Here is a 26460-nt window from a genome sequence, read left to right as displayed (position 1 = left end):
GACACTGGTTAGAGTACACAGTAGTGATTGGCTGAATCTTCAATGTGATGTGTCACCCTTGTGAATGACACTTGTACAAGTTGGGAGTATGATATTGTTTTATTCCTGTTAAAGAGCAGACCCATGCCTCTTCAATAATAAGCAAGGGAGGACTTCTTAAGGAGCCTGGGCAAGATTAAAAGTGAATTTTAAGTAATACTCCTGTATTTCATCATCACAACTGCTCCTCTTCTGGTGTGGGGTTTTTTGGCTTTGTTCTGCCAGGCGGCATAGCCTCACTTGCATGCTAGCCCTACAAGAATGCTAAACTGAGCCTGGGGCTTAAATACTACCTCAGTGTACCTGCCCGCTTTGGGTGTTCTCCAGCGCTACATCTTGCTGTGGATTATCCATCTCTGTTCTTTTATTAGATGTAACACATTTTAGCCATTATCCTGGGCAAATCTGTTACATTTAAGTGTATTAAAATGTTAATCCAAAACTACAGAACTATGATAAGCCAGGGCTTTGGGAACTGATTCAACCAAGAGGGTATTCTGCAGATGTGAGACTGCAGGTGTCTCTCGGCCATAGACAGCTGGCTTTTCGGGAACACCGAGTTTCAAGATCCAAACATCTGGGTACACAATATTTTTAAAAAACTGAATTAAGGAATAAAAAACTACTGCAGTTTTCATGTTAAGAATTTTCACAAGCATTTACTTCCATAACTGAATGAAATAAAACGGAAAAGAACAGAGCCAACTACAATCAAACACAAAAAAAGACATGAAATCCCAGCTGCCTTTCAGATGCTCAGAGTTGCATTCACACACATGGATACATTTCCCCTAAAAAGCAGTATTATGGAAGCTGATAAATAAATTTCACCTTGTAGACTTAATTCGGTAGCTCGTTTAAGGTCATCATCTTCTTTTTGTTCTCGTGCCTCCTGATGGAAAGAAAACAAACTTAGTTCACGGAGACACTTTACTGTTTAAAATTCTTGTAGTGTGCTTTTTCTATTGAAACTGTGCTGCTTTGGTTTCTACAACAAACCTGACAGAGACCATTAAAAGTTCCATGTGAAGGAATGTTTACAACCAGCAAGAGTCCAAAGTTCTAGTGCAACAGGACCTGGGACAAACCTTAATTAAAGCTTGTCAAAGCTACTCAAGTTTTTGGTATGCAGCAGAGCAAGTCCCTAGTAACACCATGAGCTCTCTCTGGATCATTGATTTGAAAAGCATCATAATGAATTTGTGAACCGTCTGCAAAGTAAAACTGTCACTTACACACACAGTTCCCCACGCTACGACAAAATTTACACAATTGTTCTGCCCAAAGCTAACTGAGGACACAGGCCTCAATCAAAAGGTGAAAATATCTGCTACAATTTATTTTAAAATTGCTAAAAAATTGCAGCTTAACAAAAAATATATAAAACTCATGGAAAATTTTCTGTATTTCCCAACTCCAGAAAAGGATTTTGCAAACATTACAGCACGAATTTTAACAAGTAGGGATAGATAATAAAAGTGAAACCATATATTTTGGGGTGGGTGTCTGCCCGGTCTCCTTCCACCACCCTTAAAAGGGGTCTGTGTTGTAGCAACATTGATTCCAGCTGAAGAGACTGGACGTGGCTGGGTCCAAAGCCAGTCAGCACTACTGCATGAACAGGCTCCTTAATTCAGGGTCTGAATGCACACCATGCCTGAATCACAGGTGGGATGGCAGGTCCTCATTCTGACTACACCAGAAGCTAACATTTAAATCCATTTTACATTATTGCCATAAGGGTTTTTCATATCTCAGTTCCCAAAGCACTAGGAATCTAGATCTTAACAGCACAGCTGAAATGACGCAATCCATCACTGCGTCTCACAACGAAATACACTGGAGGATGGGGAAATTTGCCCCGTGACGTCTAGGCCAACCCCATCTCTTACAAGGAGTACCATGAAATCTAATGTCAACACAAAGCAGACAGGGTCCTCAGTTCAAGGACTTATAACAAATGATCTCCTTCCCCATCACAGTAAACTGTATTGAACTCCATTTGTCTATACAGGAAGGATGAAGGGTTAAATTGACTCCAAGTTGTCTAGGTATTTCAAACCTGAAAATAAGTAGGGTTGGCAAAATTAGATTTTTATTTTTTTTCGAATGTTGATGATAAAAATAAAAATCTATATAAAAGATTTTTTAACATTTTTTTAAAATGTTTTATTTTTACATCTGCTCTGTGGTGCTGGAACAATTTGCACAGTGGGGGTGCTCAGAGCCATTGAATCAAACTGTCAACCCTGCATATAATGGACACCACTTCAAGCCAGGGGGCGCAGCAGCCCCCCTAGTTCCAGCACCTATGCAGCTGCTGGAAATTAAGGGCAGGGCAGGGATGGAGTTAGGGCAGCACTGACAGCAGGGCTGGGGGGCTCCCTGCACAGCTGAGGGTACAAGACAACAGGGCACAAGGTGCGCGAGTGGCAGCCATGGGGTGCTGCTGAACCGTTCCTGCTCCCCTCAATGTCGGTGTGTCTGAAGGGGAGATGAGCAGTCTGCTCACTATCTGTGTAACACGTTAGCAACCCAGGGGGTTGTTGAAACTCGAAATGTTTGTAGATGCCCGGTTTGCCAGTAGCACTTCTTTCCCCATGTGTGTTTGACTAGAAGGTTGAATTAGCCTTTGCAACCCTAAGACTGGATACATGGGGCTATAACTGAAGACTATTCAAAAACTGCAGCAAGTGCATAATGCAGCTGTCTGTTTGCTTAGCACAGGTCAGAAGTGCAGGGTGATCTGCACTAGCTTCCAATTTGTTTTGGGGTGTAATTCCAGGAGCTAATATTAACCTACATGGTTGGGGACCTAATTATCTGAGAAACCTGCCCTCATCCCTCATGTGATACCACAGCAGTTGAGCTCAGAAGAACAGTTTGAGCTAACCGTATTCTGATTTAAACAAGAGAGCTGCTGGCATGGCTGTCTGAAGGGGTGGTCATCTGCATTGGAACCTGCTTCTTCCTGGACAGGACATGCTGCAAGGCCTTCAAATGGGGGATGAATTAGGGAGGTGTACGGAAGTTAACGAGTGAGGCTTGTTAATTTTCAGTACATAACTAGGTGAGGAACAGCTTTGCCTTTTTTTGTAGAGGTGAACCTTTCAAATATCTAGGTGTGATTCTCAAAGTTTATACTAACTGTGATTAACATAGTTAATCTCAACAACTGAACTGGGTAGTGAATTAGAATAATCTTCTGCTTTTCATACTGGTCTCTTCTAGAAGATAAGCAGTGGAGACAATTTGCAATTATTGCCCAAGCCAGGGTGAACTTTTATTTTGCCATCAGGTTTCTGACGCTAGAAAAGACGACTTAGGGAAGGGAGTATTAGCTCTTACTTGTTCTTGGAGGCTCTGAGCCAGTGCCTGCTGAAGTTCTTGTTCCTCCCGCTCTCGCTCCATATCGTACTGCTGCAGCCAGTCAACCTCCCCCTGGGAGCCTTCCGGAGTTTTGTTTTCCTTATTCTCATCAAAATCTTTAGTTATCTCAGTGAAATTGGCAGGGCCTGAGGAAGCAAAGGACATTTATGCTTTTCTGGTCCCTTGTTTGTTACCATCTAAGTCCTCTTTAGGCCCCTGAACTCCTTGGAGCACAGTGGCATCTACTGGTAGAGAGGCAACCAATAGATCCTGAGGAATGCCTAAGGATTTGATGAGAGAGGGGAACGCTATAACTAATCTTACAGGTTTGGGACTGTGCAAGGTTTTATCCAAACCCTCTCTCCCCAAACTCTATGCTTTCATTTAAAACCTGCAGCCTTTGCCTAAACAAACATGTCCCATTCTCCTAGGCTTTCACAATGGTGGCCCAAGTGCAGCTAATGGACATTTGGCAGAGTTACACTATGTGGATTTAGACCTTGCTTACATATTACAGTGCTGGCACCATAGAAAAACCTAACATTGAACCCACTATGTTACCTCTAAATAAGACCGAGGGAAGCAGCAAAATCTCCTAAAAGCTGTTAGGGTTTGTCCATTTTTTGCTTCAGTTTAGAGCTAGATGATCTACAGATTTTTTAAGTAGTATAAAAGCACAAGTAATTTACAACTTTGTAGTTTACCTTTAAGATGTATGCAATAGAAAGAAGAAAGAAGCTGTTTTACAAAGCTTCTGGAGGGAATATTTGTTGCCATTACTATATGTACCTCTCCTATCTGCAGCATACTTTCAACCCCCAATTGGCTACAGGTAAATGGTCAGAATCCCCCTAAAAAAACCAGCAAAGCAATCTATCTTAATGTGAACCCACCCTTGAATTGGAAAAACAGACTTCCACATCTGTTCATTAGTTATCAGAGGATTACAGACAGCAGAATGACAGCATCTGCAACATCTTGAAAATGCAGGACCGCCAGAGTCAGGATTGTAGCCCAGCTCTGTCTAAACCTCTTAAATGAATCACAAAACAGAATTTTTTACGTCTGTGACTCAAACTTTCATTATAAGGAGCAATACTCCACAAGGTTTCTGGCTACTACACAGCTCTCAGCTATGAGTAGGAGTAGGGAAAGTGTGTCCTCCGTAATGTCTAAATTTGGTAGGTCTCCCCCTCCACCTGCTTTGAAAGTATATGAAATTCGGTGTGACTGTGTAAAATGCACCACAGTGTATGTGAATACGGGAGCAGACTCAAGGTTGTGTGAATTATTTCATGTATTGATGTCCAACATGAAGTTTCAGACAGTACCTGACATTTCGAGCTAACTGCAACCTTCAGTAGTGTACGGTTTTTGCATTTAATTTCTTAACTCTTAAGAGGAAAAGAAAAGAAAGACGGAACTTCATCTGCCTGTGTTTTCAAGATACTGGAGTTAGGAAATAATCTGATCCAAAGCAAGTAGCATGAACAAATTACAAGATTTTAAAAATGTGTTAACCAACTAGAAAAGCTGAGACCCAATTATCCCACGCTCAAATCAATGGGGCTTCCTCACAGTGGTAAAGTTAAGCACGTGTATATTTGTTTGCAGGATTTGGGGCCACAATCTGTGAAAGCATGTTGGGCTTATTCTGAAGGATTTACAGAAATGTAAGGTGCTGTTTTAGAAAAGAAAAAAGAAAAAATTTTTAAAACTGTCTACACAGGACGCCAAATTAATTACAATTCTATTTATTTTTCACTATGCATCAGAGGGATTTTAGCCTTATCCTTTGAATGTATTAATCATCCACAAACAACTGTCTTCAGATATTGCTACTATGCTCCTCGGGATTGCAATTGATTTGGAGACAGTTATAGAAAATAAAGCGTACTCAGAATATGGAAGAGTAAAACTCTATAATCAGTGAATTGACAGAGGTGATTGTTAAACAGGAGATGGAAAAAAATCACCAAAACATTGGTGATGACTAAGTTTAGCAGAGACATATTACAAATGTTTGACATGAGAACATTTTCAAAATTCAATACATGAAAAGCTTTAAAGACAGGAAAAATGTAAGATATTTATATATCGCCATGTACATCAGACACTGCCTACAATCTACTGTCATGCAATTCATGCCCCATATATTGCTGATCTGCTGTTGTAAATAACTTCAGAATCACCATAGAATCTGTTCAGTTAAGATAAAGTTACTTCTCATCCTACCTGATTCTGTAGTTGCTTTGGGTTTCTCCGTCTCTACACACTGCAGATTTTCTGGCAATTCCTGCACCTCGTCCTCTCCAAAACCAGTGTCGGGGCTGCTTGTAGGTTTATCTTCATCATGGCTCACAGAGAATGAGGCTTCCCTCTTGCTAATCTCTAACACAGCTGCTAGCAACTCATCCTCGCTCATTCCATCGAAACCCGCATTTCCCAAGTCAGAAGATTTATCACACTCTGGTTTACTTCGTTTTGAACCCTACAAATGAATGGATTCAGGCTAAAAGGCTTTTAAAAAAGTCAAAGATGTGTCGCATCCAGTTTGCATTTACTGTGCACATTTCTTTTAGGTTAACTGTCAGGAAGTGGGAGTTTGGGTCTCAACCATACTAAATACAGTTCACGTATACAGAGTCAATGCCATATGACTTTAGGGACTAACTTTGAATAATAGATCTACAACAGTAGTTTTCAACCTTTTTACATTTGTGGACCCCTAAAAAATGTCTATTAAATGTGTGGAGCCCTTTGGAAATGTTAGACAGCCTGCGGATCCCTGGGGGTCTGCAGATCACAGGCTGAAAACCACTGATCTACAACCACCAGGATTTGCAAGATGTGCAAGGCTACAGTGCTCTCTTCATCTGTGATCACTCCACCTTCCCCTTGTGATACCTTTCCAGGTGGTGGTGAGCCCTCACCCTTCAGTAACCTCCATGTGTGAGTAGCAAAGTTATCACCAATAGGTGTTTAATGAAGTTGGACAGCAGCTGCAAGAGATAAATGTAACTTGAACTGGAAGATGGAAAGAGAACCACCGAACCTAGGCTAGGATGAGAAGAAAAGGAGAAAGAACACATTTCTCAAATGAACCTTAGACGGTCTCAGCAGATATGACTAGGAGAGGCCAAAACCTGAAGATCAGGGCAGCAAATAGCAATGCATAAAAGAAAAATAAATGGTTCTCTCACAACGGACAGGCCGGTCAACTCTAGTCGGAAAACTCAGGCTAGTGTTGTATCTTTACGTTGCTGGTCGGTTAGCCAGCTCGTCCACTGCTGCAGTAGCCTTCTGTGCTTGTGCTTATCAATCAGCTGAACACACAAGCTGCTGAGGCTACAAACTGACCACCACACCGGTTACATAATCACGCACTCAGACCAGAGATTATTTCCATCTCTGATGCTCTAGGGCCAGTACTACCATAGGCACAAGACCATGGACAGGAAAGCAAGGCAGGTAAGAGGAGGGTGAAATTCTAGAGAGAAGAGCTGGTCCAGTTAGTGGTAACTGGTAGTCGGTCAGGTTCATGCATGTAAGACAAAAAAAGAAGTTGAAGACCAGCTAGCCAAAGACTCAAAAAGTAATAAATTTTTTTTTTAAGTACATCAGAAGCAGGAAGCCTGCTAAACAACCAGTGGAGCCACTAGACAATTGAGATGCTAAAGGAGCACTCAAGGACAATAAGGCCATTGCGGAGAAACGAAATTAATTCTTTGCATCAGTCTTCACGGCTAAGGATGTGAGGGAGATTCCTAAACCTGAGCCATTCTTTTTACGTGATAAATCTGAGGAACTGCCCCAGATTGATGTGTTATTAGAGGAGGTTTTGGAACAAATTGATAAATTAAACAGTAATAAGTCACCAGGACCAGATGGTATTCACACAAGAGTTCTGAAGGAATTCAAATGTGAAATTGCAGAACTACTTACTGTAGTTTGCAATATATCATTTAAATCAGCTTCTGTATCAAATGACTGGAAGATAGCTAATGTGATGCCAATTTTTAAAAAGGGCTCCAGAGGTGATCCTGGCAATTACGGGCCAGTAAGCCTGACTTCAGTACTGGGCACACTGGCTTAAACTATAGTAAAGAACAACATTGTCAGACACATAGATGAACATAATTTCTTGGGAAAGAGGCAACATGTTTTTTGTAAAGGGAAATCATGCCTCACCAATCTACTAGAATTCTTTGAGGGGGTCAACAAGCATGTGGACAAGGGGCATCCAGTAGATATAGTGCACTGAGCTTTTCAGAAAGCCTTTGACAAGGTCCCTCACCAAAGGCTCTTAAGCAAAGTAAGCTGACATGGGATAAAAGGGAAGGTCCTCTCATGGATTGGTAACTAGATAAAAGATAGGACACAAAAGGTAGGAATAAATGGTCAGTTTTCAGAACGGAGACAGGTAAATAGTGGTGTCTCCCAGGGGTCTGTACTGGGACCAGTCCTATTCAACATATTCATAAATGATCTGGAAAAAGGGATAAACAATGAGGTGGCAAAATCTGCAGATGATACAAAACTACTCAAGATAGTTAAGCCCAAAGCAGACTGTGAAGAGCTACAAAGGCATCTCACAAAATTGGGTGACTGGGCAACAAAATGCAGATGAAATTCAGTGTTGATAAATGCAAAGTAATGCACATTGGAAAACATAATCCCAACTATACATATACAATGATGGGATCTAAATTAGCTGTTACCACTCAAGAAAGAGATCTTGGAGTCATTGTGAATAGTTCTCTGAAAACATCCACTCCATATGCAGTGGCAGTCAAAAAAGCTAACAGAATGTTGAGAATCATTAAGAAAGGGATAGATACTAAGACAGAAAATATCATATTGCCTCTATATAAATCCATGGTAGGCAATATCTTGAATACTGCATGCAGATGTGGTTGCCCCCTCTCAAACAAGATATATTGGAATTGGAAAACATTTAGAAAAGGGCAAAAAAATGATTAGGGATATGGAACGGCTTCCATATGAGGGGAGATTAATAAGACTGTGACTTTTCAGCTTGAAAAAGAGACTAAGGGGGGATATGATAGAGGTCTATAAAATCATGACTGGTGTAGAGAGAGTAGATAAGGAAGTGTTATTTACTCCTCCTCCTAACACAAGAACTAGGGGTCACCAAATGAAATTAATAGGCAGCACGTTCAAAACAAACAAAAGGGAGTATTTTTTCACACAGTGCACTGTCAACCTGTGGAACTCTTTGCCAAAGGATGTTGTGAAGGCCAAGACTATAACAGGGTTCAAAAAAGAACTAGATAAGTTCATGGAGGATAAGTCCATCAATGGCTATTAGCCAGGATGGACAGGGATGGTGTCCCTAGCCTCTGTTTGCCAGAAGCTGGAATGGGCGACAGGGGATGCATCACTCGATGATTCCCTGTTCTGTTCATTCCCTCTGAAGCACCTGGCATTGGCCACTGTCGAATGACAGGATACTGGGCTACATGGACCTTTGGTCTGACCTAGTATGGCCCTTCTTATGTTCTTATGACCACCAATGCATATGGTTACATATGAGCAAACCAACAGTATAACTCCTCAACTCTGTCCCACAACAATCCTAGAAGACTAGATCTGATTGATTTGCTATTCACATAAATTGGCTGCATTACTCCATTTTTGCAGCAACAGCTCCTGTTCACAACCGCATTGCCATCTTCCTCACCCATCTCTAAAGTAGAGTGCAGAGGAAAGCACTCCCATCAGTTAAGGCAGATGCAAAGTAGAACCCTCAAAGTTTGTCTTACTTTAGGATGTCATTCCCCTCCCATACAACCCCGATTCATCTCCTTTGTACTGCACTTACAATGCCATTGTACAGGCAAGAAGCTTCTTTGGATGTAGCCAACATCTGCCACAACAGACCTCAAAGGCAAAACGTATTGAATTATGCCCCCATATCAGAAACTAGGTCTCTAAACATTTCTAAGCACTTATCACCAGAGACTGCCAGCTTCACTTTTCAATCAGCTAAGAGGGCCAGAGTGCAAAACACTTAATTTGGGGGTCCACAAACTCATTCCAATTGTACATTATTATTTTTTTCCCCCCATTCTCAATGCATATCCTGGCCCCCGGATTTAAACAAAGAATTTTACTGGATAATTATTACCAGTGACTGACTTTCATCCTATTTCAGCCAGTGAGCAGCTTCAAGACAAGGCAATTTAAATATCCTCTAAGGATTGAATAGTAAAACTGTTGTGCAGCTGACACACTTGAGCTAAAGACTTCAGTGCAGTGCTAATACAATTACCTCGGCTGCCAATGGGATCCCAAGCCAACACATATAGAGAGGTCAATCAGATGGCCTGGCAAAGCATTCCCCTTCAGCATAATTGTGCTAATTATGAACCAATCTCGTATTTACATCTGTTTTATTCACAGGCTGATAGACTCTGACAGCCCAGACACAAACATGGAAGGGATTTTTTAGGTTTGAAAGGGTATGTTTTCCCCTCTCAATAACAGAAAATGCACATGTATTGTAAGTCCTACAGAAAGGAAAGAATCTTTTACCTTTTCAGGTTCTTCTTGCTGTTGCTGTTGTTCTCTGCTCTGTACATCACACAATCTTTGACTGTGAGCAACAGAGCGTTTCAATGGCTCATCCTCACTATCTGAATCCACATAGAGTGCCACGGAGCTCTTTGATTTGAATGTATACTTTCTGAAAATTAAAAATACAACTATAATTTCCTAGCACTGTAGAAACCTGTTAAACTGTTAAAAAAGGAAATTTGGGTATAACAGGTTATGCAGGTTTAGAAGAGACTCCATTGGAGCATAAGCTTTCGTGGGTGAACGCCCACTTCATCAGACGCAAGCAAGTGGGCATTCACTTCATCAGACGCAAGCAAGTGGGCATTCACCCACGAAAGCTTATGCGCCAATACTTCTGTTAGTCTTAAAGGTGCCACAGGACCCTCTGTTGCTTTTTATAGATTCAGACTAACACAGCTACCCCTCTGTTAAGAGACTCCAGTTTGCCATATTTAAAATCTATTTACTTAGCAGATCAATTTTCTATCCTAGCTTACCTATTGGTGCATTGAAAGTTACTGCATTCCTTTACCAGGTATTCATTAAAAGAACTTCCCTGCACTTCTGTGTTTAGGTATTTACAGTGCATGGACAACGTTCTGTGAACATTTCCCTAAGTGGACTCCATTAGTATAGAGAACTCATTATTATATGCTGTTTAACTTGGGAAATTTATTTAAACACTATAATTATTCTCTGAAACCAAGTTGCATAGATCATAAAGACGCTAAATAGTGTTGGCAGGACAACATTTCACATGTGTAATATTTTTCAGTTTTCCATTTGGCCTTTTGCAGGTGTTGCTTAAAACCAAAAGCAAGGAGGGCTCAGGAAGGTGAAAAATAAAAGCACTGTGTATAGGTTAAGACAGTGGCTCTCAATCTTTCCAGATACTGTCCCCCCTTCAGGAGGCTGATTTGTCTTGCGTACCCCCAAGTTTCACCTCACTAAAAAACTACTTGCTTATAAAATCAGACATAAAACTACGAAAGTGTCACAGCACACTGCTACTGACAAATTGCTTACTTTCTCATTTTTACCATATAATTATAAAATAAATCAATTGGAATATAAATATTGGACTTAATTTCAGTGTATAGTATATAGAGCAGTATAAACCAGCCATTGTATGAAATTTTCGTTTGTACTGACTTCACTAGTGCTTTTTATGTAGACTGTTGTAAAACTAGGCAAATATCTAGATGAGCTGATGTACTTTGTGGAAGACCTCTGCGTACCCCTAAGGGTACGTGTACCCCTGGTTGAGAACCTCTCTACATGCATCCTCCAGTGTCTTCACTTTTATGCAGAGTAAAGTTATCCAACACTACATTACATTTATCACTGTTTCTCAAGAGCTGGCCTCTCAGAACGAAGTGTAGGAACAACATTCCTCTAACCCCCACAAATAAACCCTAGGATTAAATGACTCTCTTCTAGAGCCAACGTTGGTGCGCCAAACATAAGGACAGAGAAAAGAGCTAGCTCTTGGAATAAGAGACTGTTTTGCTTCTCTGGTAAACAACTTAAAACGAGCTTCTTGCAGTTGTGGTTACAACCAGTTCTTAAGAGCTGTGGAACTATCAGAGTCCATACGAACTCAGTTCAGTTTTCCTTGCTATTGTAGGTTTTAATACTGAAAAAAAATCTAGTTGGTGTTATAATTCTAAACCTCAGAAAACAGGCTTATAAGAGAAATGCTGAAAGATGTCATTTGGGCTGTGTGAACACTAAAAGTGTCCTTAATATTTATGCCATTGGAGGTGCAATTTCAAGACAACTCTGGAGCATGAAAAACAGTGTAGAGACAATAATTCAAAAACACAAAAAACAAGGAGTAAAAATGGAAAAGGAAGACAAAGGTGGGAGAAAGGCAAGACTTATTTAAATGCTCAAAAGTTCTTCAGAGAACTCCCCCAAATCAAGGAAATTTCAGAATTACAACTTACCTACAAGGTGTGGAAGTGCTCACAGTACAGGAATTCACCATTTGGGAGGCTTTCAATGGTCGAGAACTATAAACAGAGCAAAGTATTTATTGCCACAGTTATATTCTGAAAAAAATGTGCATTTAACTCATCTGCTACTACATGCTAGCCCGTGGGCAAAAAATAAGGAGAAAGCCTGTTTGTATTTGTTAATCACAGAGATTTAGAGTAAGAATTTTATGCTATGAATATACAAAAGCTGTTCATAAAAATAATTAACCCTTTCAACTTGATTAACCTCTTAGTGGCACACCCTAGGACAGCTTTGAGATTAAAAGCTTGCAGCACTCATGTCAGGACTGCAACTCATTCCTTTTTCTACCATCTTTCCAGCTCCTACTGCCAACTCATGACCTGCTCTCCCACAACCTGCCCTGGTGGCTTTACTGGCTCCTACCTGGCCCACGTTTTCACCAAAACAACTGTCACACAAGCTTTCTGATCCACCTGACCCTCACCTTGGATCCCTCAATTCCCCCACACCCACCAGCTGGCTGCTGTTGTAGCAATCCCTTCCAATCCACACAGCCCACTTCCTCTCCAAACCCAAGACTGCTGCATCCAGTTCACCACATGTCACCCCCTATTGCTAGCCAGGAGGATAGATTAAGACTGAGAACATTCAGGTCCTATTACAAACCACTAAAAATCTGACCCTTTAAAGGGTTTTTCTCCTTTCTTTCTTTACAGAAGTAAAGTTTTCAATTACAAAAATATACGGTTGAAAAACCTTAGTCAATACTAAGCACGAAGAACACGTGTGCCATCCTGCTGAACATGCCAGATACATCCTAACTCGGTATGCTATTGTGGTTAGGGCACTGGACCGGAACACAAGAGATCTTGGTTTTGTTCCTTGGTCTGCCAGACTGCCTATGTGAGCCTGGGCATGATACTCTGTGCCTCAGTCTACCATCTGTAAAAATGAGAGGCCACGGTACGTCCACACTTGGAAAGCTGCGTGCAATTCTGGTCACCCCATCTCAAAACTGATATATTAGAATTGGAAAAGGTACTGAGAAGGGCAACGAAAATTATTAGGGTATGGACCAGCTTCCATATGAGGAAAGATTAAAAAGATGGGGACTGTTCAGCTTAAAAAAGAGACAACTAAGGGGGAACATGATAGAAGTCTATACAATAATGACTGGTGTATGGAGAAAGTGAATAGGGAAGTGTAATTTACCCCTTCACATAACACAAGAACTAGAGGTCACCCAAATAAATTAATAGGCAGCAGGTTTAAAGGAAGGACTTCTCCATGCAATGAACTGTCAGTCTGTGGAACACATTGCCATGGGATGTTGTGAAGGCCAAAAGAATAACTGGGTTCAAAAAAGAATGAGATAAGTTCCTGGAGAATAGATCCAACAGTGGCTATTAGCCCAGACGGTCAGGCACACAACCCCATGCTCCGACTGCCAGAAACTGGGACTGGACAACAGGGGATGGATCACTAAAGACTGCCCTGTTCTGTTCATTCCTTCTGAAGCATCTGGTCCTGGCCACTGTCAGAGATGGGATACTGAGCTAGATGGACTGTGAGGTCTGACCAAGTATAGCCATTCTTAAGTAATGCCTTCCTTACTTCATAGGGCTGTTGCGAGGACAAATTCACTGTGTGAGGTACTAGATACTGTGGTGATGAGCACCACAGAAAAACCTATAAATTAATGGACAGGTCAGCACAGCAAAGGGTGCAGGGGAAGATCAGCAGGGGAAGGGTATGAAGAGCTATCATGGTGCACCAAATATGAAATGAAAGCTCAATCATTCTAGTACTTGTACTGGAAATAAAGCTGAATTATGGACTCACAGGGAACTTCCCTTGGTAAATTCTACCAGTCCATACCCCAGGGGTTAAGGCAGGGTTGTTCCTTACAGAGTGTTCTCTAGATATTGTCCTGTCTAGTTTTAAACATCTCAAAGCAAAGGAGCTTCCGCCACTCTTACATCATGAGATGTAATTCTCCTTCCCCACACATCGTCTCATATTGGTATCATTATGGATTAATGCAGCAGACAAAAGACTTGGCTTTTAATTTCGTAAAGGGAATCACAATGACCTTTGAGAGGGTAGGAGCAATTTTTAAATCTCTTTTATTGATTTGACTCTCTGTAGAGTAGATCTGATGTGTAACATTTGATACCATCTCCTCTCATATGCCATATACATGAACTTAATACCCATGAATAGGTAACTGTGATAAATTCTGCTCTTGACACTTACACTGCAGAATGCGCACTCCATCCCAGAGTAAGCGGGGGCCGAGTGCTTTCTGTACAGTGAGATAACAGGGTCAAATATCTTGGTATAACCACCTGCTGCCCAACTTTGTGATTCAGAGACAGTGCCACATTGAAGCTGTATCGTTTCAGATGAAGAATCAGGACCCTGAAAGATAGGAGGCAGGGCAGAAATAACTGCATTAAGTTCAAAGCCAAAGACACTAGCCAGTAAATAAACACATTCAAAACCCACCTTGCCCTACCCACAAAATAGTCACCTCAGTTTCAAGTACATTTTATTTTTAGAAAAAAAAGTTTTCCACCTCTTGGCTTTCTGACAAGAGATGTTTGATTGCATTAACAGTTAGTTGTGTGGTGAGCTTGAGGAGATGTGGTCCTGCAGGATTCTGGGAGCTAGGACACTTAGGGGTCTGTAGATAGTAAACAGTCCCCTGAATTTAATTTGGGTATTTACTGGCTGCTAGTTCATAATGAAAAGCACATGCTCTCAGCCTGATCCTCTCAGGAGACAGTTCTGGTTACTGCTTCTATCTAGCAAGACCCCAAAGTTGCAGACCATTTTAACAATAGGCAGACATCCTGCTCTGTTGAAGCAGTCAGACTTTGTCAACTCAAGAGACTTCCTGATTCAATCAGCATCATTTTGTTCTTGTCCAGGATGAGCTTACGCCAACCGGCTTTTATTCAGGTCCTTATTTCTGCCATCTAACGAGAGAGCTAGGAAATAACTGATTGCTTCCAAAGAGGAAACAGAGCCAAGTATAATGATCATAGACCAGTGTCATCAGCATATTCCCTCGAGATATCCCCTACTGACTTAACGTACATGTTGAACAACAGGAGTGGTCAAGACTTAGGCCTTGTCTATACTACTTTGGTAAGTCGACCTAAGAGCTTGGCTACACTTGCGAATTACAGCGCATTAAAACAGCCCTGGGTGCCCTAGCTCACTCCCCGTCCACACTGGCAAGGCACGTAGAGCACTCTGACTCCGCAGCTAGAACGCTCCTGGTACTCCACCTCGGCGAGAGGACTAACGTTTGCTGCGCCTTGGCTACAGGCGTCAGTGTGGACAAGATGTAGCATTACTGCGCTCCGATCAGCCTCCGGAAACGTCCCATAATCCCCTTAAGTCAAGTGGCCACTCTTGTCATTGTTTTGAATCACTGTAGGAATGCGCAGTGTCTATACAGGGCTGTATCAATGGGACACGCTCTCCCACTGACTTACATTACTCTTCTCAGGGAGCTAGAGTACCGGAGTCGATGGGAGAGCACTTTCCATTGATCTAACGGGTCTTCACCCGATCCACTAAATTGACCCCTGCTGCACTGATTGTAGCAGTGCCGATCTACTGGTAAGTGTAGACATGACCTTAGACTGTTTGGCCTTGAAAATCAAGCATCCTAAAGGAGGAAGAGCAATCACTAACACAAACTGGGCACAGGGGTGTTTTTATTAGTCATAAGCTTTAGCTAACTTCTAATACTTTTGTTCATGAAACTACCACCAACCTTACAAATATTCACTGTGCGGTGAGCCTTCCCTCTTGTACTACATTTTGTGTCTATTTAGACTGGGCAGGGACCACATGGTATTACCTGAATTATGGTATCACCAAAGGGTCCAAATTAGGGACCCTGCGCTCCATTATGCTAGGTTCTGTAAAACTGACACCATGACAAGATGATCCCTACCCCAAAGAGCTTACAATTTATGAAATGATTCCATCTATGTGATTAAAAGTACCAAGCACACAATCAGTACTGCTTCAAGAGTACTGTGTATTTCTAATGATATCAGCCTGTCTAGTCTCAGCTACCACCCAGATATTCTGCTCTTTCTTTAGGACAAAGCTGGCAGCTGTAAACCTCCCTTTGAAAACAGGAAAGATCTGATCCTTAGTAGGAGAAAGTGCCAAGCTCTGACTTTCCGGAGGGAAAGGTATATAGGGGAGACACCTCTCTGTACGCTTCCTTGCAGCCCACTATGCTCACTGTGACACAGAAAGACAGCAAGCACCAAGGTAAAAGGGATGGTTGGCCACGCAAAGTGAGGTCCTACATTGAACTCAATGGCATTTCTCTGTCAGTCTGGATATAATGTGGTAACTTTTGAACGCCACATTTGATCTATTCCAAAGTTTCAGGGAATGTTTTAGGCATCAGTGGACGGAATCCTATTGATTTTAGAGAAAAATCGGAAAACCGGAAGGGGAAAGTGGGGAATGCATGGAGCTCCAGGTATCTGGCTAGCACACGTATCAGCTTCAACCAGGTCTACCAAATCTGTAGATCAAAGAATTGATGGCAGCCATTAACAAGTTCCAGCATAATTCTCACCCCACTGCCTATCTCAGCTTTGCCCTCCCTCCCAAATGAGTTTAAACTGTTGATAACATGAATGACTTATCTCCCAGGCCTGGCCTACACTTAACATTTAGCTCAACACGGCTACATTGCTCAGGCGTGTGAAAAATCCGCATCCCTGAGCGATGCAACTGTGCAACCTAACTCCCCTAGTGTCAGACAAAGCTAGGTTGAGGGAAGAATGCTTCTGTAGCTATTGTTGGCGTAGCTGTGTCTAACACTACGGGGTTATGAAAGCACAGCTCAGGCACTGCAGCTATGCCAATATAGTCCCCAGTGTACACTGTACCCCAGACAGAAAGAAAATAAATAATGGGGGGCAGGAGGAATGCACAGAGCCACAGGCATGGGGAGGAGAATGGGGGAGGGAGACATTGGAGCACAGCACCGCAGGCATGTGGTGGAGGGGAGGAATGACGGGGGCGGGGGGGAGATGATTCAGAGCCCCTGGCTCTGGGGAGAAGAATGGGGCACAATGATATAGGGACACACAGAGACCCAGGCATGTAGCGGAAGGGGTGAACAAGGGCATACAGAGCTCCTGGCTTTGGATGCTATGGAAATAAAGGAGAGGGTAAGGGAGAGGGGTTGCAGGGAGTCCTGAAGCAGAGGGAGATGGAATGGTGGCCCACAAGAAGCTGGGGGGTGGGGAGGGAATGGAGGAATGTCAGACTCCCCGGTGTGTACAATGAGCTCTGCATATAGAAGCAATGACGCGTACAATCCTCTAATTATATCTACCATTTTACTCTTCATCCTCTAGCTCTGCTCTGCCAGGCTGTCCTACGCACCAACACTTTTATCCGCTTTTATGACATGGGAAAGCACCAGAGTAGGATTTTACCCTTACCTGGGGAGCCTATTGAATTTGTGTGTAACAACAGCAGACTTTCCATTACACTTCTCACAGGAATACTCAATCTCCTCTGCCTATGAAAGACAAAGCAAAATATAAGGATGACTCAACCAGATATTTATTGAAAGCAGATGGCCTTTTTCAGTCCAGTGTTTCTCTGATGAGGGCACTCATCTATTTCTTAATTGACTTATCATTTCAACATGACATACCAAAACATGAATCAGATAAGAGAACAAGAAATAAGCTTACAACTGAAAGTCTGTCAGTTAAGACAGGTGGAATTAGTTAGGGAGAAATCGCTTTTTGCAAATCTGATACATAGAGCTAGAAAATAGAAAGGGTAAAGAAACATTAGTACTCAAAATGAGAGGACAGTAGTTTTGCAAGACCTGTAGCTTTTCCTCTCAGAAACACCTACCACGTAGCTTTTCATAGCCCTTACTGGACAACATTTAATTCTCCATATCCCTAGTCCAAAGCTCCTATTTTTTTCTCCTGAAAGGCCCTCTGCCTCTGAGATCATTACTGATGTATCACAGTTAAACAGAATTTCCAAGCAGAGAAGCTAGAGATGAAAAGCATTGCGCGAGAAGTATGCATACAACAGCAATATTTAGACATTGCCCACTGTTTATATAATTCATTTCTGTAAGCCAGCGGTCAAACCACGCCACTACTCTTCTACTAAGGATGGAAGTCTGTACCTCAAGCATAAGCAATGAGCTTATTGTTCAGCCTTAGAAAGGATAAGTCCGTGTTTCCAATCAGTGTATCAAAATAAAATGAAGACCAATGTATATAAAAGGGACCATGGCAGATTTCACGGATTAAAATTTTTTACTACTGATCAGTTTGATTTCACAGGGGACTCCTAACAAAATGCAATACTGTGAATTGTACAGGAAATATTTATCTCCAGTTTTGAACAAGCTCATGTTGGAGGTCTATTTACTGTGTATGCATCTAGATATTTCAAATACAACATTTATTTTTTAATTAAACAGATATATATGGCCTCTGTTCTGATTTAAAGAGAGAGACTAGTTGTCCAACCACCCTAGCACAGGATTGAGAACCAATAATTTCTGAGTTCTAATCCCATCTGAGGTGGACTCTTCTCTAGGATTTACATAATTCTTCTGCGCCTCAATCTCCCTATTTAAGAAACAGTAAAACATGTACATCCCAGGAGCATTGTATCAGTTTGTATCTATACAAAACCGAATTCTGTTACTCTTAATATATATTGATGTGACGTGTGTGTGTGAGAGAGACAGAGAAGGATGAATGAATGAATGAATGAATAGTAATAAATAAGCATTATGTACCCTGAAAAAGAGATCAAGGGAATCCTGGATGGATCGCGAAGGAAGTAATTTCTTTCTTCGGGGAAGATCAATGGAAAGATCATTAAACTGTTCTCGTTTAGTGACTGTTTCACCACACCTACAATAAAAAAGCACATGTGATTTTGCCTATATGCATGCTGGGAAATCATCATAGTTTATATGGTTTATTTCACAGTAACTTTACGCATGTGGACATACCGAGCCCATTTTAACTCATCAAGATGATAAAGTCTCTCACTGACTGAACTTGCGCTTTAATTTTGGGACTTGGGTTTGGTATTTTCATGATTTAAAGAAAGATTTCCTGTGAGTAATAGTTTGAGAGCAAACATGAACCCGAACGCTAAGAAGTACTTTGGAGTGGTCAAGGGATCTGTCATATGGGAAAGGCAACAGGCCTGGTGGTATAGCTGAAAGCCCTCCAATCTGCATCAACCCTCTCAGGAGGAAAGGAGTCAGCCCAACATCATGAGGGATCAAAAGGAAATCTGATTTTTAAAAAAAATGAAATACTAATATTTGCACACCTTTAAAAACCTTAATTTCATTTCAGGATATAAAAACTGGACCCAAGTAGTATCATACAACTTTTAAGGGCACAATATGAGACACAGATATCAACAACAGTTGTCTAGAATGATGACATGATTAACACCAGCACAGTACCAAACATATGCGGCACTGGCCATAGAGGTGAATGAGCAGGTAGATGTGCTTACTCAGCACATCCTTGTGTAGCCTCCACTGGCATAGCTCCTTATGGAGCCACAGAAAGCTGCCATTCCCTGGAAGAAACCACTGGGAGAATGACAGAGGAAATGTGGCCTGCCCACTTCTGGGAACAAGCCCTTTCCTGATGTAAAGCACTAATCTTGTCTAGTGGGCATGGATGGGAAAGCAAAAAAAAAAAAACCACCTACACCGAAACTAAGTCCTCTTTTGCAAACATATTAAAAAACTAGCAGGCTGCTCGGCGAATGTGTTACAGTAAAGAGCAGTGTGGTGTGAGGGTTTACACTGTGACTACACTTAATCTTCCTGTGCAGACAGTTTTAAGCATTTGGAAAGTTTTCATTTCTGCTTACATCATATGTAGGAAAAGAAAGAAACTGCTTAGTACTACATGTGGCAGTTGGTCTGTGGATGAATGAGATCACAGAATATGAAAATACTTTCCTCCCATCTGCAGAACTTTTACTTCTTAGACTTCAAAAGTATTGTCTCTCTCAAAAATACTTACATTTTACATATGATAGAATGTTGAACCTCGAACTCTAAATTAGTGATAACTGGACAAGTGTAAACTTTCGTGGCTGAGATGTCCTCAGAGGCCCGTCCTGGCGAGTTATCTTCACCAGACACTGGCTCACTCTTCCAAGTTTTGTTTAACTTTTCCATGTCCTCCTTCAGCTGATCCAAACACTGGCTCAAAAACTCGTGTGCATCCTAGAAACGGTGTAAATTCTTTAGATTAGAATGACTCTCTGCATGTCCTGCTTTCAATCTCTCTACTGTACGTGTGTGGGTGGGTGGATGGATAGATAAAACACACAGACTAACTCTGAATGCAATTGTCTTATATAGGATCACATGAACGTTCTGTTATAACCACAAAACTGACAATAGCCATCCATTCAACTAACAGCTGTAGGGGTGCGGCTGCCCCACTCCAGGAGAGCCAGGGTTAAAAGCAGCCCTTGGAGAGGGCTGTGGCTGGGACCCGATTAGAACAGGGATTAAGAGCAGCTGAGGGAGGCTGGCTGAGTAGCTGGCCGCAGGTAACTGGCCCTGATAAGAGGGGCTGTGAGGCAGGAGACAGTGAGTCTCACTCCAGACTTGGAGTAGAAAGGACCTGGCTGCCTGGGAGCACCGGGTACCAGTAGCAGAGCAGTGCTGGGGAAGGCCAAGAGGAGCTGGGGAGCTCCAGCCTGGCAGCTCCCCAGGTGGAGGCCTTGTTAAGACCTAAGAGGGTACTGGGGCTGCAGAGGGGCAGCCCGGGATAAGCAGAAGCAGCTGGTACAACCCCCTTGCCAGTGATGAGTGACCATTACAGATTGCAATCTGCCCCAGGGGGCGGGGGCTAGATGATGACTGGCAGTAGCCACTGAGGCAAGGTGGACATGGGGTTTGGGGTTCCTCTGGGAGGGGAGACCCAGAGTGTGGGGGTACTGCTGTGGGCAGAACCCCAAGGTAACGGGCACCAGGGTCCGGGAGGGACACGGGGGCTTGAGGAAGGAGAGAGACAGGCCTGCAGGGGGTACTCAGAGTGCTGGAATCAAGCTAATTCCTGGACGACCAGCAGGAGGCGCTGCAGCGGTGAGTGCTCAACCTGCTTCACAGCTCCATCAGGATCAACTTGACTCCAATGGGCACAGACCAAGTCAACCAGCCTACTGCCGAGCTAGTGCACGAAGCACAGGGGCAGTTTGTACAAGAGAGAGCACTTACATTCTGCATGTAACCCGAGAATCTCTCTGCAGTAGCTGAAATGGCACTTTTCACTTTCTTGAGCAGCTCTTTTTTGACCTCAGGGCTGCAAACATCCTTTTTAGCAAGCAGATGGGCAAAGCGTCTGGAGAAATTAATGCAGTGAAAGATTGGTTGGCTGGCTTTCCAAATCTTATGGTAGGTAGTGTAAAATCTGAAAATGTCTCTCTACAAACATTTGCCAAGTCTGTTTTCCATTAGGGGATGAGGCAGAGGGATTCAACTTGTACAACACTTCACAAACTGTCCCACCCCCTTAGATTCCAAGTGTTTTAAAACTTAACTCCTGATGCCATCATTTCAGTGGGACTCTGCACTTAAAAATTCCTCCAATGTAAAGCGCACATAACAAAATGTGTTATGTACAATATCTTATGAAATAACATCCCATTAAAATAAACAGATAAATAATTAACCTTAATTCTTATGGCCAATAAACACTTTTGTAAATTACACTCCACCCAGCTGCAAGTCAGTGAAATTTGAAAGGCAACACAATTAAAACTGATAAGAGGAGAGAGAGTTTTACACAGCACATAACTCATGTGCTGTGTAAAACACAGTGTGTAATTCATTGCCTGAGACGAGCCAAAAGCTTAGTAATATTAAAAGCTCAGATGTCTTTATGGACAATAAACCTCTACAGTTACATAAAGTAGAATAAAAAAGTGTATAACATATAAACCCTTATGTGCTAGGGCACAAGCCAACCATTAACTGACTGCGACTAGGAAGATGCTTCCACTATTGGGAAGTTCTTTCATATTTGTCTTATGGATTTGCTTGTACTTTCTTCTGAAACAGCTGGTTCTGCCAATGTCAGAGAAGATATTGGGTTAGATAGACCACTGATTTGACACACTATGGCAATTCCTATGCACCCTACTTTATGTTTCCAAAATCTGTCCCTCAATACACTTATAAATTCCCAAATTATGATGGATTTTCAGAGACAGCAAGAACTGTTTCCAATTTCCTAATTTTACATTGCAGCTAGGGTTCAAGGCACAACCAACTCCTACATGCCTATACTCAAGCATCATGTCCTACAAATTCACCCCAAGGTCCAGTTTGCAAATAGAGTAAAACAGGAATTTCTGGGTATGGAACGGCTTCCGTATGAGGAGAGATTAATAAGACTGGGACTTTTCAGCTTGGAAAAGAGATGATGGGGAGGATATGATTGAGGTCTATAAAATCATGACAGGTGTGGAGAAAATAAATAAGGAAGTGTTATTTACTCCTTCTCATAACACAAGAACTAGGTGTCACCAAATGAAATTAATAGGCAGCAGGTTTAAAACAAACAAAAGCAAGGATTTTTTTCACACAGTGCACTGTCAACCTGTGGAACTCTTTGTCGGAGGATGTTGTGAAGGCCAAGACTATAACAGGGTTCAAAAAAGAACCAAGTAAGTTCATGGAGGATAGGTCCATCAATGGCTATTAGCCAGGATGGGCAGGGATGGTGTCCCTAGCCTCTGTTTGCCAGAACATGGGAATATGCGATGGGGCACCCAAGCAAATGAAGTTTACCTGATAAGTGCATTGAGTGGAATTTTTTTCCAAGGGATACCCTGCTTAAGCAAATCATTAGCAAACGACTGAATTGAAAACAAGGACTGTAAAATGGCATTCATGTAGCAGGTATTTCCCAAGTTTGAAAATCTGAAAAGAACAACAAAGGATATTATTGAACATTGACCTATTGAGGCGTTTGCTGTTCTCCATCCCAACTGCTCCAACATAGCTCCTCCCTCCTAGACCATTAGTAGGGTTGCCAGGCATCCAGTTTCCGACGGGAACACCTGGTCGAAAAGCGACCCTGGAAGCTCTGGTCGGCACTGTCGACTGGGCCGTGAAAAATCCAGTCGGCGGTACAGCAGGGCCTGGGGCTAAGGTAGGCTCCATGCCTGCCCTAGCTCCACGCAACTCCTGGAAGTGGCCGCCAGATCCCTGAGACCCTTAGGCGCATGGGCAGCTAGGGAGGCTCCGTGGCGCTGCCCCCAACCTTAGTGTCAGCTCCGCAGCTCCCATTGGCTGGGAATTGCGACCAATGGGAGCTGTGGGGGCGGCGTCTGTGGGCATGAGGGCAGCACACGGAGCCTCCCTGGCTGCCCATGCGCCTAGGGGCTGCAGGGACCTGCCGCCCACTTTCTCAGAACCACAGTAACCGCTGCCGGGACCCCGTACCCGCTCCTGCACCCGAACCCCCTGCTCTCCAAACCCCTCATCCCTGGCCCCATCCCAGAGCCCACACCCCCAGCTGGAGCCCTAACCACCCTCCGCACCCCAACCTCCTGCCACAGCTCTGAGCCCCCTCCCGCACTCCAAACACCTCATTCCCGGCCCCACCCCAGAACCTGCACCCCCAGCCGGAAAGCTGGCAACCCATTAGTCATCTTGTATACCTGGAAAGCATCTATGGGTAGTTCTACAATCTAAATATAAAAATACTGTGATTGCTCATTTGGTACAGAGAATAATTTTCAAACAAGCTTATTCCTTTCACAAGTTTGTTGGATTCTCTATATCAACTACTAAGTTCTCAGGTTAGCATTTTAACGAACAATTTTCTTTTCCCAAATTGGGAAAAGGGCTCCTTACTCAGGCTAGGTCTACATTACCCGCCTGAATCGGCGGGTAGAAATCGACCTCTCGGGGATCGATTTATCGGGTCCCTACGGGATGCGACAATCAATCCCCTAATCGACGCTCTTACTCCACCAGCGGAGGTGGGAGTTAGCGCCGTCGACAGGAATCCGCGGAGGTTGATTTTGCCACGGTCCTCACAGCGGGGTAAGTCGGCTGCGATACGTTGAATTCAGCTACGCTATTCACGTAGCTGAATTTGCGTATCTTAAATCGACTCCCCCCTGTAGTGTAGATGTAGCCTCAGGCAAAATTCTCACTCATTTCAGAACCAGGTCTTGAATTCATTTCTATGTAATTAGTACACTTCAGTCTGCTCAAATTCAGATGACGGGAAAAAAGTCGGATATCAAAGTAGCTCAACTTACCCTTGTAGCTGTTGCTGTGGGTGGCTGGAAAGGGGCACTCGAGGTTTGTTCCATCCTGTGTAGTCTTGATTAGATCTCATTTTTTTAACAGAGAGTGGGGCTGGCTGAGAGAGAAACCCCAGGCTTCTTTTGGCTGAGGGTGTCTGACTTGATATGCTAGACCTACAGTGCGCGAAAAAAAAAAGGGGGGGGGGAGCAATAAAATGTAAGTTTTTGACTGCACTGTTCTTTCAAGACAGTAGCAAAGACACCAGTTATAGCCCATGACAAAAATGACAATCATATCAGCCTTATCCATTGCACATGCCAAGGTGCTGCCTATTTACTCATGGCAATTTAAATGGGATTGAGTTGCGGGAGACAAGGCTGTCCTATTCTACCTTTATTAGATTATGTCTTGAAGAATCTCAAAACAGGACTCACATAAAGGAATCACTTCACTAATAAAATGGTGCCGCCTTTGTAATGAAGTGTAGCAGCCAGGCAGACAACTGGTGCACACTGCATTGCAAAATAGTGGGCTACATCTGGGAAGGGGAAACACTGGTCCAGAACACCCACCACACCCCACAGCAGACAAGTCTTTGGTTTTTAAAATACCGCTGGACAAATCCCCACACAGTAAACTCTGGGAAGGATGGTCTTATGATTAAGGCATGACTAGACCACAACTCAGGAGATCTAGTTTGAATTTATGGCTCTGCCATTAACTTTCCCTGTGAACCCTGGACAAGTCATTTAATCTCAATACCTCAGTTCCTCATCTCTAGAATATGGATAATATTTCCTCTCTCCCTACCCTTTGTCTGGTCTAATATGAAACTATTTGGGGCAAGGACTGTACCTCTCTGGTGCCTGCCTAGAACAATGTGGCCCCAATCTGGCACTACTGGAATACAGGTACTACTTATAAAAATAACGACCGTTTATCTACCTGGGAAGGGTGAAGGCTGATTCAATCTCACTGGGATTTGAACCTGGGATTCTAGAGTTTAGATATTTTAAATGTGACACAGACCATTAAACCATCCACTCTTTTCCTTGCAGAGTTTGGTTTTGATCCCAGATTCTTCCAAATCCCTCAAGTAACATGGTGTGAAACAATCAAGCCCATAGAACTGAATGTGGGGCTCTGATCTTCACTGACACAGTGACTCCGATACCCAGCACCAGCAAAGCTCCCTTCAACAGCAGAGCTTCTCAACAGAGAGGTAGGTTGTATATAACTTTAATACAACCCAGGCTTTTCTTGAGGAAATCTTACAACATGCAAATTAAGATATTTTTAGGAAGTCCATCTAGCCCGACGTGCATATAGGACACAGGACAACTCAAGTCTAGTACAAAACTAGAGTTTCAGCAATCCTGCATTATTTATGTCAGAAAAATGAAATGCACTTGTTTTCATGAATAAAATATGCATACCATTTGGTAAAAACACACAAAAAATCAAATGCCTAAATTCCTGAAAAACAGCTCTTTGTCCTGTAGAGAGAACACTACAGAGTCATGCCTACCTGTCCAGGTTGGAATTGCCAGTGGAGTAGTCCTTTGATGTGGACCTGCTACCATAAAAGGAGGATGATTGTAGAGGCAAAACCCCTTGAAGAGCAATAGAAAAAACATTTGTCATGTATTCCAGCTAGCTCAGCTATGTATACTGTACTTGAGGATGGTAAATGACTATACTGAATATGTAAAGGATTTAAAAACCTTTTCAACAAGTCATTTTTTTTCAGAGTTGTGTAATGAAGAAAGTACTGGCTCTAAATACTAAGTGCATGTAGTTTTTTCATATAAGCTAAAGGCTGGCTTGATACCTCCACCCTGAAATTCTGATTTGCTTATTTGAAAAAGGCTGTTAAAATGTGGAACCAACAACTGAAACAATGGAATGTGTATTTGTCAGTAGTTCAAACATGAAAAATACATACACGCAAACCCTTCTTAGCTATGATTTCCAATGCTGTGTACACAAAATTCAAAACAAATACCTTGTACTGAAAATTAAGTTTCTTTTCCTATTCTCCATTTCATAGTAAATTAATGTACATTTGTGGGCAAAACATGAAGTATTTCAAATGAGATGTATTCTGACACCCCATTGATTCAAATTATAAATGTTGCCATGTAAAACCATAACTTCAC

The 26460-nt window shown here is 42.5% G+C and overlaps 1 protein-coding gene across 2 annotated transcripts in view; it reads right to left on the bottom strand.

Moving 5' to 3' along the window:
- The window catches only part of USP37 (ubiquitin specific peptidase 37), a 71104-nt gene that overhangs the window by 21383 nt on the left and 23261 nt on the right, over window positions 1–26460 (bottom strand). For both annotated transcript variants that reach the window (XR_004647741.1, XM_034786425.1), the window contains exons 8-20: window positions 25830–25914; window positions 24313–24474; window positions 22829–22960; window positions 21254–21377; window positions 20046–20251; window positions 18785–18902; window positions 17448–17527; window positions 14209–14373; window positions 11940–12005; window positions 9967–10117; window positions 5644–5899; window positions 3388–3554; window positions 871–931 (exon numbers count right to left, since the gene is read on the bottom strand). Coding sequence is in view for 1 of the 2 variants with exons in the window: in XM_034786425.1 (XP_034642316.1) it covers window positions 871–931; window positions 3388–3554; window positions 5644–5899; window positions 9967–10117; window positions 11940–12005; window positions 14209–14373; window positions 17448–17527; window positions 18785–18902; window positions 20046–20251; window positions 21254–21377; window positions 22829–22960; window positions 24313–24474; window positions 25830–25914 (1773 nt within the window). In the remaining variant the exon portion in view is untranslated. The remainder of the gene's footprint in view (window positions 1–870; window positions 932–3387; window positions 3555–5643; window positions 5900–9966; window positions 10118–11939; window positions 12006–14208; window positions 14374–17447; window positions 17528–18784; window positions 18903–20045; window positions 20252–21253; window positions 21378–22828; window positions 22961–24312; window positions 24475–25829; window positions 25915–26460) is intronic.

The sequence above is a fragment of the Trachemys scripta genome, chromosome 11 (assembly GCF_013100865.1).
Source record: "Trachemys scripta elegans isolate TJP31775 chromosome 11, CAS_Tse_1.0, whole genome shotgun sequence".
NCBI lineage: Eukaryota > Metazoa > Chordata > Testudines > Emydidae > Trachemys > Trachemys scripta.
This window is presented reverse-complemented; position numbering and strand designations above follow the sequence as displayed.